The sequence below is a fragment of the Taudactylus pleione genome, unplaced genomic scaffold, assembly GCF_031769625.1.
Source record: "Taudactylus pleione unplaced genomic scaffold, aTauple2 ptg001661l, whole genome shotgun sequence".
In the NCBI taxonomy this organism is placed as follows: Eukaryota; Metazoa; Chordata; class Amphibia; order Anura; family Myobatrachidae; genus Taudactylus; species Taudactylus pleione.
The window spans coordinates 1,694,143-1,707,723 of NW_028286058.1; the positions used below are offsets into that span (position 1 = coordinate 1,694,143).

The window sequence follows — 13,581 nt, forward strand, 5'->3', positions numbered from 1 at the left end:
ACTCAGAAGCTGCGTGGCTGGCCGATCTGCATTGATGTTCCCGATGTTTATGCTGTTGTATGTCATCAGAAGCTGCGTGGCTGGCCGATCTGCGTCGATGTTCCCGATGTTCATGCTGTTGTATGTCATCAGAAGCTGCGTGGCTGGTCGATCTGCATTGATGTTCCCGATGTTTATGCTGTTGTATGTCATCAGAAGCTGCGTGGCTGGCCGATCTGCGTCGATGTTCCTGATGTTCATGCTGTTGTATGTCATCAGAAGCTGCGTGGCTGGGCGATCTGCGTCGATGTTCCCGATGTTTATGCTGTTGTATGTCATCAGAAGCTGCGTGGCTGGCCGATCTGCGTCGATGTTCCCGATGTTTATGCTGTTGTATGTCATCAGAAGCTGCGTGGCTGGGCGATCTGCATTGATGTTCCCGATGTTTATACTGTTGTGTGTCATCAGAAGGCGGCAGTGGGCGTCCCTATGCACAGGTAAGCTTTGGAGCCATTAGCATATTTTCACTATTGCGGTCCGTGAGAGATCTCAGTTCCAATTGCATTATGTCTGAATCAGGCCCTGAGAGTGACTGACGGTCTGGTAGACTTGCTCTGCAGATAAGCTTGCCCCCAATCCATGGTATATGGAAAAGTTCCAGTGAAAATAATCTGGCCCTGATTCAGAGCCGGTCGCTCAGGGCCGGGCTATTTTTTTTTTTTGAACGGCCTCCTGGCTGCTCGCATAGTTGTGGGTGACCACCCACAGATATAGCGAGCGGCCAGGAAGATGGTCGCGATGTTCAAGACCATCGCGACCATCGGGCTTGCGACGAGACCCTTGTGGTAGGGTCTCGTTGCCGCAAGCCCCAGAGAGATTTTGGCTCTAACAGAGCCGAAATCTCTCCCACTGACATCACTGGTGATGTCAGTGGGGCCGGCCCCAGACGGAGGCGTTCACATTGGAACGCCTCCGTTTGGGCAGCAACTCCCCCAGCCCGCCCACCAAAGGAGGCGTGCTGTCACTCAACATCGACAGCACGCCCCTTTTGTTGCGAGACCCGGAGCGACGGAGTGCCGCCGCTATCCGGGTCTCGCGCATGCGCACTATGGAGCCGGCTCCATCATGTGCATGCGCTCTGGGCCACCATTGACCCGGTTGCGAGCGCTCAGCTCTGGCGACCGGGTCTGAATCAGGCCCTCTGTGCATAGTTTGGTGACTTGGTGGTTGATCTGTGTAATGCGCTGGGTGTACATAGCTAAAGCCCACTTTAGAACACTTTCCTACATTCATTTAAACTTTATTTATAGTCATCGAGTCAGGCTATTGCAGGTGCCAATTTTCTCTGATTATGTAAGTGGTTGCCTAGAGATGCACTTTCCTGCTAAGTGCGTCCCATTAAAATATATTATTATATAAAGTTATTATGTCCCATTATACAGGAACCACACCAGGTCTTAAGTTTCTTGATCTGCCCATTTCCTCCCACTATTTGGTACAAAATTTGCACCTCCGCAGGTGCTGCAATTTTACCCCGCTTCCCTGTAAAACTGGGTACATTCCTGCAAAATTAGGTGCATGATATTGCAAAGATTATTATTATTATTATTGTTTATTTATATGGCACCACAAGTGTTCCGCAGCGCCTTAAAGATCAATTACTCTGCGGTTTTATACTGTTTCCATTTTCTAAATGACGGCTATCTATAATGGAGTGTTTGGGGGTGTGTGGGGGGGTTACATTATACTACTGCAGTGGTATGTCTAGTTGCTATTGAACTATACAATTTCCCTATATTTTTTTAATGTGAACATTTCATTTTGGTGGTTTAGTAGGATTTTTAAGTCTACTTTACATGAGCCATGAGACAGAAGTGAGTAGACCACCATAAAAAATGCCTATCCTTATAGCTGGACTTCAAATATCAATGTGTCTTTCACTGACTATCACTATCAAATGTAGCAATCTAGAATTCAATAAATTGATTTGTACTGCCTAATAATAAAGCAGAGAGTCAGGAAGACGTCTAAAAGTTGTGATATATACAGAATAACAAGAACAATTTTAAATAAGGTAACCTCCTATCCCCAGGATCCCCAGGAGGCATCTAGGTTAGCTGTCAGGGTACAGGAACTGACTCGTCAGGTAGAAGGGTTTAGAAGCGGTGAAACGCGTTTCTTTACACAAAGGCACAAAATGACATTATTTTGGTTACTGATGTACCCTGCTTAGCTATGTACTATTATAAAGACCCTAGCAGGTTAAATTATTGCTGGAGAACAATTTCAAGGTAAATTTGTGCCCAACTGATTTTAAGCGGCAGGTTGTAACTATGCGTCAGTCTTTAATTGTTGTATGCTAAAAATTTAACTTTGCTCATATCCAACTCCGGGAGGATCAGGATGAGGTAGCAAAGTAGCCACAGCAGGACGGCGATGTAGTACATGTCGGGAAGTTGACTGTTCAAGACTGCAAGTATTGACCCAGCAGCCCCTTTTGTCGACGTGGCTGTATCTCCAGCCTCTTCTCTCCTGCAGAGAAGAACAGTTAGTTATAAAAGGCACAGTATATCCATGTTTAGCCATGGTGAAGCTTATGATTCTCTCATCAAAAACACTGTTATAATAACATCAAAAACAGTAACAGAGCGGATACCGTCCATGTCCACTAGGCGAAGCGCATTAGGGAGGACTGCAGCTGTCTCCCTAAATCCAAGCTTTAGGCACTAAAATGTCTCACTCTTGGGCAACTCCCAAATCATATTCAGAACATAAAGTATTTTTCATTACATTCTATTTAGAAAATGTTTGCAGAGGTCAATGTGATTGATGGTGTTTTTTAGCTTTCAAATGAATAAAGGCCAATTATTTTTAAGAAGTGTGGAGTGAATTATGTACCTAGGGCTGTGTCTAAATGGCATCATACTACATGTAATGATAGAAATATCTGTATATGTCTTATATATAAAATTCATTGGTCTGTTTGTTTGTCTGTCCGGTTATGCATTCGGAACACCTCTGCTCTGATTGGGATGAAACCAACATGAGGTGGTCCAGTTAGATCCTGGCAGGTTTTAGAGGGGTTAGGGTCCTGGTCGAACCTCCCGTTGGTGTACGCTGGGCAGAACTTTGACCTGGGAAACCTGTTCTGACCCTTCCACTTGATGGATTTTGGATGAAAACTTTACAAAGGGATGGCAACTAATCGGTGATGTCTAACTTAATAACTTGTTGATTAGGTCCTGGCCGACCTCCCGTTGGTGTACACTGGGCAGAACTTTGACCCGGGGAACCTGTCCTGGGCATTCCACTGGATGGAATTGGATGAAAACTTCATAGAGGGATAGCAATTGGTCTGGGATGCCTAACTTAATAACTTGAAGATTTAAACCCGGGCAACATCAGGTACTTCAGCTAATATTATATATTATTATGCCCCAGAAGGAAGATGCTAGAGGGCACCGAAACAGCTGTCGGGCCAATTATCATGAACTGCTAAGCTGCTATGTCGGTTCACACTGCACGGTCACTGATAAGTACTCTTTTGCTGACATGCACTTTTTAGCACTTTTGTACTTTATGTGAACTGATATATTGTCAATATATTTGTGAGGATATAGTTTTGAAATGAAGTCATAAAATCTTTTTTTGCATATGAAATTGGTGTGCTGGTTTACCAGTTCTGTTCTGGTTCTTTTTGGCTTTATATATATATATATATATATATATATATATATATGAATTTTTGTTAAATACAGATGTGTCATCAATATATCATCTGTGCGACTGGGCCGCTGTGAGGTGTAGAAAATTATCTTTTTTTTTTAAATTGTGTGTGCATTATTTGCTTCCCAGACGCAGCGAAACACCACTCACAGAGTGTACTATGTATGCTAGGCTGCAATTTTACCTGCACAGGAATTAGTGCTCTGTACAATTAGTGCTCTGTACAATTAGTGCTCTGAGACTGTACAAAGTCGTAGATGGAGAACAACGGAACTTGGCGTGAGAAAAAGCCGCGGCCGCTGCATCGCGGCTCTTCATACACAGATTCAGACAAATGTCGCACTTCAGATTGGTCAGTGTTATCTAGCAAAGTAGTTTAGTCACTTCCAGTTTTTATTGTGCGAATAAGACGTATATTTTGAGTGAAAAAGCCCCTCAGCCGAGTCGCCCGGTTACTAGCGCACCGAGAGAGGCTGATATAACATAGGCTCTTGCAGCAATATTCCATTAAGAGGGCGCACATCGGGAAATGAATGATTACAACATTAGAACAAAACGACTGACACATTGCAGGACAGAAAGCTATCTATGTATATATATAATATATATAATATTTGGGTTATACTAGATGGGCCTAATGGTCCTTTTCTGCAGGTTATATCTTACTTTCTCTCTCTCTCACCTGCAGGATGATTTTACAGACCAGTCTGAAGAGGCTCCACTAGAAATGACGTACGTACATTATAAGGATGGACCAACAGAGGAAGAGGGAACAATTATTACAGTAAATAAAGATGAGAATAAGGAATATTCAGTGTTCGAGACCAGGCCTCTGACCCCACCAGAGACTCACCACTATGCTGAAGTAGATATTCCAGATGATAGCAAGCCCAATTCTGAGGAAATATGTGTATATATATATATATATATATATATATATATTGAGTTGAGTCTCCCATATCCAAAATGCTGGAGACCAGGGGTATTTTTTATATCGGAATATTCCGTATTTTGGAATATTTGCATATCATAATGAAATATCTTGGGAATGGGACCCAGATCTAAACACATAATGCTTTTATGTGTTATGTACACCTTATACACACATTCTGCAGGTTATTTTATACAATAATTTAATAATTTTGGGCATCAAAAAAAGTTTGTGTACATACATGAAATTCATTTATGTTTCATATACACCTTATACACACAAACAGCCTGAAGGTTATTTTATACTATATTTTTATAATTTTGTGCTTTAAACAAAGTTTGTGAACACTGAACCATCAGAAAACAAAGGTTTCACTTTCTCAGTCATGCTAAAAATATTCCGTATTCGGGAATATTTGGATATGGGAGACTCAACCTGTATATATTGTGATAGGATCATTGGTAAAGTGGTCTGTGGCAGGTACATTTGTCCCAGATTCCTGTCTTATGTGTTTTAAACCCCCAGGAGAAAGTCTGCAGTGTAGCAGGCTTGAGTTTCGGCTTTTTGAAAAGCAGGTTTGGGACCTGGGGGTTGTGGGTGAGAGGAGAGGGAGGGCTCCACCCACGGCCACTCCAGGTTTTGGTTCTCGCAGCCTGGTAACAGGCTTGTTAGGGTTTCCACCTGAGAGTGGCCAATATAAGCCTAGTGTGTTGAGAGCTGATTGTCTCACCTGGGAGAGCAGACAGGGAGTTTGCTCAGAGACACTTGAAAACCTAACTGTGAGTGTTGTGCTGTGCCTTGGTTGCTGGTGAGGGCATTAGGCCCTGCCAGGTTCTGGTAGTGAGGGAACTACCTGTGAAGTTAGTGCCCCGACAGGGCTAGGATTTATGTTTATGTTTTCTTTATGTTATTTCTGACTTTGTACAATAAAGACTGGCGCCAACCAGCTTGTACTTGCATCCAGACTGGTGTCTTCTACCCAGGAGTCTTCTACTGAGTCTTCTACCCAGGAGAGGGACCCCCTAACCTAACTCTGTCACAATATGGTGGAGAATGCGGGCAACCACACACACTAAAGTTGCAGCAAGAGGAAAACTTTCCATTTAAAAATTAAAGGGACAGACACCCAATTTGTGAGTGTGGAAATAACACTGTGTCCTTGGAGTCCCATAGAGGAGGCGTCAGCCAATGCTCAGAGAGGCAAGGTTCAGCTTCCAACCTACGCCCCAGGACAAAATGGAGGACATTATTAAGGCCTTGCTCCAAGCTACAGCAGCTCAGCAGGAATCTACCAGGGCTCAGCAGGAAGCTACAGCAGCTCAGCAGGAGACTAACAGACTTCAACAGGTCTCCATTGAGGAAACCCCGCCAGGCCTTAGCGGAAAACAGCCAGGCCATAAGAGAGGTGGTACAGCACCTGGTCGCCCGGCACAGAGATGTTGCTACTGGTCCTCCCACCCCCACTCACTCCGTACGAGCCAGTCACTTCCTTCAAAAGATGACTTCGGGCGATGATGTGGAGGCCTATCTCACCGCATTTGAAAGAACGGCCGAAAGGGAGAGTTGGCCCAAGGAACAGTGGACAAGTCTGGTGGCACCTTTTTTGTCTGGGGAGCCACAAAAAGCATATTTCGACTTATGCCTGGCTGATGCCAAGGACTATAAAAAACTAAAACAGGAGATCCTAACTCGATTGGGAGTCACCACCTTTGTTCGTGCCTAACGGGTCCACCGCTGGGAGTTCCATAGGGACAAGCCTCCACGTTCACAGATGCATGACCTCGTCCATCTGTCCTCAAAATGGCTACAGCCCGAGACGCTGACGGGACCACAGATCGTGGAAAGGGTCGTGGTGGACCGGTACCTGCGATCATTACCTGTGACTCTGCGCAAGTGGGGGAGCCATGCAGACCCTAAGTCCGCGGACCAGTTGGTCGAGCTAGTGGAGAGGTACGTGGCGGCTGAGGAGCTGATGAGTATGCCCCACCGAGCCCCGATGGCGCACCGGCGAACTCCCACAAACACTGGTAAGACTGTTCCAGGGGAGAAGGGTGCTGGGCGGTGGAATGTACCTAAGACTGAGGGTGTAGAACCTGGAGACAGGCCTGCCAGGCCGGGAAGTAAACGACTAGACATTAATATGACTCAGTCTTTCCGATGTGGTGGCTTCGGCCATATTGCCGCTAATTGTTCACTTACAACTGAACCTATGCAATGTGATACTGCTCATGTCTACCGCAGGGGGTCTTTCTTTGCACAGACAGCCTGTACGGGTGACCGGCAGGCTGAGACTGATAAGCACATGTGTGTACTCACTGTAGATGGCAACCAAGTAGAGGCACTGTTAGACTCTGGTAGCTTGGTGACACTTATAAAAGCTGAGCTGGTGAACCCCTTGAGGCATACAGGGAAAACTGTGGGTGTGACCTGCATACATGGGGATACTCGATATTATGTTACGGCCGAGGTGAACATCGAGACACCATGTGGCTCTGCTATAGTTTCTGTGGGTTTGGTGCATGGTCTGGTGTACGATGCAATATTGGGGAGAGACTTTGCTCACTTCTGGAAGTTGTGGGAAAGCCGTTTTGTTCCAGAGGTGAACAACCTCGATCCATTTGAGAAGGTTGTCGATGTAGTGGAGGAGGGAGTTTCTTCTGAGTCAGAGTTATTCCCTTTTTCTACTATGGTTGGCGAACTAGAGAATGCGGAATGTGACGGTGGCCCGCCAACTGATGTGCCTCCCATTGAGGTGGGAAGTGTTGTTGGGCCAGGTGATCGTCTGCCTGATTTAGAGGTCAGAAGAGAGGTCTTTGCCGTGGAGCAGTTGAATGACCCTACTTTGGTAAAAGCCAGGGAGAATGTAAAAGTAGTTGATGGTAAACCCGTAGACCCTGATAGTCCTTTGTCCTATCCCCACATGGCAATGTGTCAGGATTTGTTATATCAGGTGACTAAGAAGGGGGAAGATATTGTGGAACAACTAATAGTTCCCAAAGCCTACAGAAGAACAGTGTTGGATCTGGCCCATGGTCATATAACGGCAGGCCATCTAGGGGTAGAGAAAACCACTGAGCGAATAATGCAGAGGTTTTTCTGGCCCGGGCTTCATAAAGAGGTGTCTGACTTTTGCGCATCCTGCCCTGAGTGTCAGTATCATGCTCCCAGGCCACATTTTAAGGGTCCACTAGTTCCATTGCCTATTATAGAGGTGCTGTTTGAAAGAATAGCGATGGATTTGGTTGGACCCTTAATGAAGTCTGCCAGGGGACACCAGTATATTCTGGTCATAATGGATTACGCTACCAGGTACCCAGAAGTGATCCCGTTGCGCAATACGTCAACCAAGACCATTGCCAGAGAGCTAGTTCATGTCTTTAGCAGGCTGGGTATACCCAAGGAGATACTAACTGACCAGGGTACACCGTTTATGTCAAAAGTCATGAAAGAGTTATGTCGCCTGTTCAAAATTGAACAGTTAAGAACTTCGGTTTATCACCCCCAAACCGATGCGCTGGTCGAGAGGTTTAACAAGACGTTAAAACACATACTTAGGAAAGTGGTCGACAAGGATGGTAGGGATTGGGATTACTTATTGCCGTATTTATTGTTGGCCATAAGAGAAGTTCCCCAGTCCTCCACCGGGTTTTCACCCTTCGACTTGTTGTATGGGAGACACCCAAGGGGGTTACTAGACATTGCCAAAGAGACATGGGAGGGGCAGTCTAGTCCTTACAAAACCGTGATTGAGTATGTTTCTCAAATGCAGGAGAGAATTGCTGCAGTAGTGCCGATAGTGAGAGAGCACCTGGAACAGGCTCAACAGGCACAGCAGAGGGTATACAACCGCAATGCTCGGTTATGCAGCTTTGCTCCTGGGGACAGAGTGTTAGTATTGGTTCCCACTGTGGAAAATAAACTTTTGGCTAAATGGCAAGGGCCCTTTGAAATCTTAGAAAGAGTGGGGCAGGTCAATTACAAAGTTTACCAGCCGGGGAAAAGAAAGCCGGAACAGATATACCATATAAATCTGTTAAAGCCCTGGAAAGATAGAACGGTACTGTCGGCCGTCCGAGCCCCTCCAGTAAATCCAGGGCCCTTAGTTCCCGAAGTGACAGTGGCAAAAACCCTGTCGGCAATTCAACAACAAGAGGTCAAGGAGTTTCTGATCAGAAATAAGGTGCTGTTCTCTGACGTACCTGGGAAAACCTCGGTCATTAAACATTACATCATCACTGACCCAGGGGTTAAAGTTAATCTAAAGCCCTATAGGTTACCAGAAGCACAAAGAGAATCGGTGTCGAAAGAAATAAAAAATATGCTAGAGTTAGGGGTTATTAAAGAATCACATAGTGAATGGTCAAGTCCCATTGTGTTGATTCCAAAGCCCGACGGGAGTGTGCGTTTCTGCAATGATTTCCGAAAGTTGAACAGTGTTTCAAAATTCGATGCCTACCCGATGCCAAGAGTGGATGAACTGGTTGAGAGACTAGGGACGGCAAGGTATTTAACCACTCTTGACCTAACCAAAGGGTATTGGCAAGTACCGTTAACCGAGAGCGCCAAACAAAAGACAGCTTTTTCAGCGCCAGAGGGCTTGTTTCAGTACAAGATGTTGCCCTTCGGGCTACATGGGGCACCTGCTACCTTCCAAAGAATGATGGACAGGATTCTAAGGCCCCATAGACGGTATGCGGCTGCTTATCTGGATGACGTGGTCATTCATAGTCCTGATTGGTAGTCTCACTTACCCAGGGTACAAGCAGTGTTGGACTCCATCTATAAGGCAGGTTTGACAGCCAACCCAAAAAAGTGTTGTCTAGGCATGGAGGAAGTAAAATATCTGGGATACACCATTGGCAGAGGCCTGATAAAGCCTCAGCTCAATAAAGTTGATGCCATACAAAACTGGCCACGGCCTCTGAATAAGAAGCAGGTGAGAGCCTTCTTGGGAATTACGGGGTACTACAGGAGGTTTATACCCAACTTTGCCACCATGGCAGTCCCACTGACTGACCTGACCACAGGCAAACAAAAAGTCATGGTAGAATGGAGTCATGAGGCAGAGAAAGCTTTTCAGGAGTTGAAAGTAGCGTTGTGTTCACAACCAGTCCTGATGACTCCTAATTTTGAAAGGGAATTCATAGTACAAACCGATGCATCAGAAGTGGGTATAGGAGCGGTCCTGTCCCAGAACAAGGAGGGTGAGGAACACCCTATTTTCTATCTAAGTAGAAAGTTGAATGTACATGAGAGAAACTATGCCACAGTGGAGAAGGAGGCGTTGGCCATAAAGTGGGCATTAGAGGCTCTCAGGTACTACTTGGTTGGAAGAAAGTTCAAATTGATCACTGACCATGCCCCTTTGAAGTGGATGTCCGAAAATAAGGACAGTAATGCGAGAATTACGAGATGGTTCTTGGCGTTACAAACTTTTAAATTTTCAGTGGAACACAGGCCAGGAAGCCAGCTGGCCAATGCTGACGCGTTGTCACGCGTTCATTGTTTGGGGGCTTCAGTTGTTCCGCCCCACAGGTTGAAACAAAGGGGGGGGATATGTGATAGGATCATTGGTAAAGTGGTCTGTGGCAGGTACATTTGTCCCAGATTCCTGTCTTATGTGTTTTAAACCCCCAGGAGAAAGTCTGCAGTGTAGCAGGCTTGAGTTTCGGCTTTTTGAAAAGCCGGTTTGGGACTGGGGGTTGTGGGTGAGAGGAGAGGGAGGGCTCCACCCACGGCCACTCCAGGTTTTGGTTCTCGCAGCCTGGTAACAGGCTTGTTAGTTTTCCACCTGAGAGTGGCCAATATAAGCCTAGTGCGTTGAGGGCTGATTGTCTCACCTGGGAGAGCAGCCAGGGAGTTTGCTCAGAGACACTTGAAAACCTATTTGTGAGTACTGTGCTGTGCCTTTGTTGCTTGCGAGGGCATTAGGCCCTGCCAGGTTCTGGTAGTGAGGGAACTACCTGTGAAGTTAGTACCCCGACAGGGCTAGGATTTACGTTTATGTTTTCTTTGTGTTATTTCTGACATTGTACAATAAAGACTGGCGCCGACCAGCTTGTACTTGCATCCAGACTGGTGTGCTGCTTCCCTGCTGCTGTGTGTGTGTGTAAGGAAGGAGTCCTTCTACCCAGGAGAGGGACCCCCTAACCTAACTGTGTCACAATATATATATCTTCATAATTATTTATATTAGCTCCTGCAGGTAATTTGATATGATTGTATGTGCATGTTTTACACTGTTCTACATTTTATGTTAATAGATTGCTATATTTCAACAATATATTGTGCTTTTTGCCCTACTTATGCTCAGTCTATTGTTTCTGAAGGAGGTTAGCCTGTTAACGTTACTGATTCCATCATGTAAGACAGAGGGACTTTGCTGCAGGACCGACTGACGTAACATTTGGGGTATCATCTCCCTGCCAGCTGGGGTCAGCCTAAGTGGGGAGAATTAGTGAGTGGTTACCTCTCAATAAATACAAATATGCAGCAAAATGGGTTCATTCGCCAAGGTGCCTATACTGTATGTATAAGTATAAATGGTAATATGGTACACAGATCCTATAACACATGTATACTGTATGTATAAGTATAAATGGTAATATGGTACACAGATCCTATAACACATGTATACTGTATGTATAAGTATAAATGGTAATATGGTACACAGATCCTATAACACATGTATACTGTATGTATAAGTATAAATGGTAATATGGTACACAGATCCTATAACACATGTATACTGTATGTATAAGTATAAATGGTAATATGGTACACAGATCCTATAACACATGTATACTGTATGTATAAGTATAAATGGTAATATGGTACACAGATCCTATAACACATGTATACTGTATGTATAAGTATAAATGGTAATATGGTACACAGATCCTATAACACATGTATACTGTATGTATAAGTATAAATGGTAATATGGTACACAGATCCTATAACACATGTATACTGTATGTATAAGCATAAATGGTAATATGGTACACAGATCCTATAACACATGTATACTGTATGTATAAGCATAAATGGTAATATGGTACACAGATCCTATAACACATGTATACTGTATGTATAAGCATAAATGGTAATATGGTACACAGATCCTATAACACATGTATACTGTATGTATAAGTATAAATGGTAATATGGTACACAGATCCTATAACACATGTATACTGTATGTATAAGCATAAATGGTAACATGGTACACAGATCCTATAACACATGTATACTGTATGTATAAGTATAAATGGTAATATGGTACACAGATCCTATAACACATGTATACTGTATGTATAAGTATAAATGGTAATATGGTACACAGATCCTATAACACATGTATACTGTATGTATAAGTATAAATGGTAATATGGTACACAGATCCTATAACACATGTATACTGTATGTATAAGTATAAATGGTAATATGGTACACAGATCCTATAACACATGTATACTGTATGTATAAGTATAAATGGTAATATGGTACACAGATCCTATAACACATGTATACTGTATGTATAAGTATAAATGGTAATATGGTACACAGATCCTATAACACATGTATACTGTATGTATAAATGGTAATATGGTACACAGATCCTATAACACATGTATACTGTATGTATAAGTATAAATGGTAATATGGTACACAGATCCTATAACACATGTATACTGTATGTATAAGTATAAATGGTAATATGGTACACAGATCCTATAACACATGTATACTGTATGTATAAATGGTAATATGGTACACAGATCCTATAACACATGTATACTGTATGTATAAGCATAAATGGTAACATGGCACACAGATCCTATAACACATGTATACTGTATGTATAAGTATAAATGGTAATATGGTACACAGATCCTATAACACATGTATACTGTATGTATAAGTATAAATGGTAATATGGTACACAGATCCTATAACACATGTATACTGTATGTATAAGCATAAATGGTAATATGGTACACAGATCCTATAACACATGTATACTGTATGTATAAGTATAAATGGTAATATGGTACACAGATCCTATAACACATGTATACTGTATGTATAAATGGTAATATGGTACACAGATCCTATAACACATGTATACTGTATGTATAAGTATAAATGGTAATATGGTACACAGATCCTATAACACATGTATACTGTATGTATAAGTATAAATGGTAATATGGTACACAGATCCTATAACACATGTATACTGTATGTATAAGTATAAATGGTAATATGGTACGCAGATCCTATAACACATGTATACTGTATGTATAAGTATAAATGGTAATATGGTACACAGATCCTATAACACATGTATACCGTATGTATAAGTATAAATGGTAATATGGTACACAGATCCTATCACACATGTATACTGTATGTATAAATGGTAACATGGTACACAGATCCTATAACACATGTATACTGTATGTATAAGTATAAATGGTAATATGGTACACAGATCCTATAACACATGTATACTGTATGTATAAGCATAAATGGTAATATGGTACACAGATCCTATAACACATGTATACTGTATGTATAAGTATAAATGGTAATATGGTACACAGATCCTATAACACATGTATACTGTATGTATAAATGGTAATATGGTACACAGATCCTATAACACATGTATACTGTATGTATAAGTATAAATGGTAATATGGTACACAGATCCTATAACACATGTATACTGTATGTATAAGTATAAATGGTAATATGGTACACAGATCCTATAACACATGTATACTGTATGTATAAGTATAAATGGTAACATGGTACACAGATCCTATAACACATGTATACTGTATGTATAAATGGTAATATGGTACACAGATCCTATAACACATGTATACTGTATGTATAAGTATAAATGGTAATATGGTACACAGATCCTATAACAC

The 13,581-nt window shown here is 42.7% G+C and overlaps 1 protein-coding gene across 3 annotated transcripts in view; it reads right to left on the reverse strand.

Annotated features, from left to right (window-relative positions):
- Nucleotides 1-883: 883 nt before the first annotated feature.
- The window catches only part of CLMN (calmin), a 222,509-nt gene continuing 209,811 nt past the window's right edge, over nucleotides 884-13,581 (reverse strand). For all 3 annotated transcript variants that reach the window (XM_088464349.1, XM_088464351.1, XM_088464350.1), the window contains exon 13: nucleotides 884-2,511. In XM_088464349.1, the coding sequence (XP_088320475.1) occupies nucleotides 2,325-2,511 (187 nt within the window). In that variant the 3' untranslated portion in view covers nucleotides 884-2,324. The remainder of the gene's footprint in view (nucleotides 2,512-13,581) is intronic.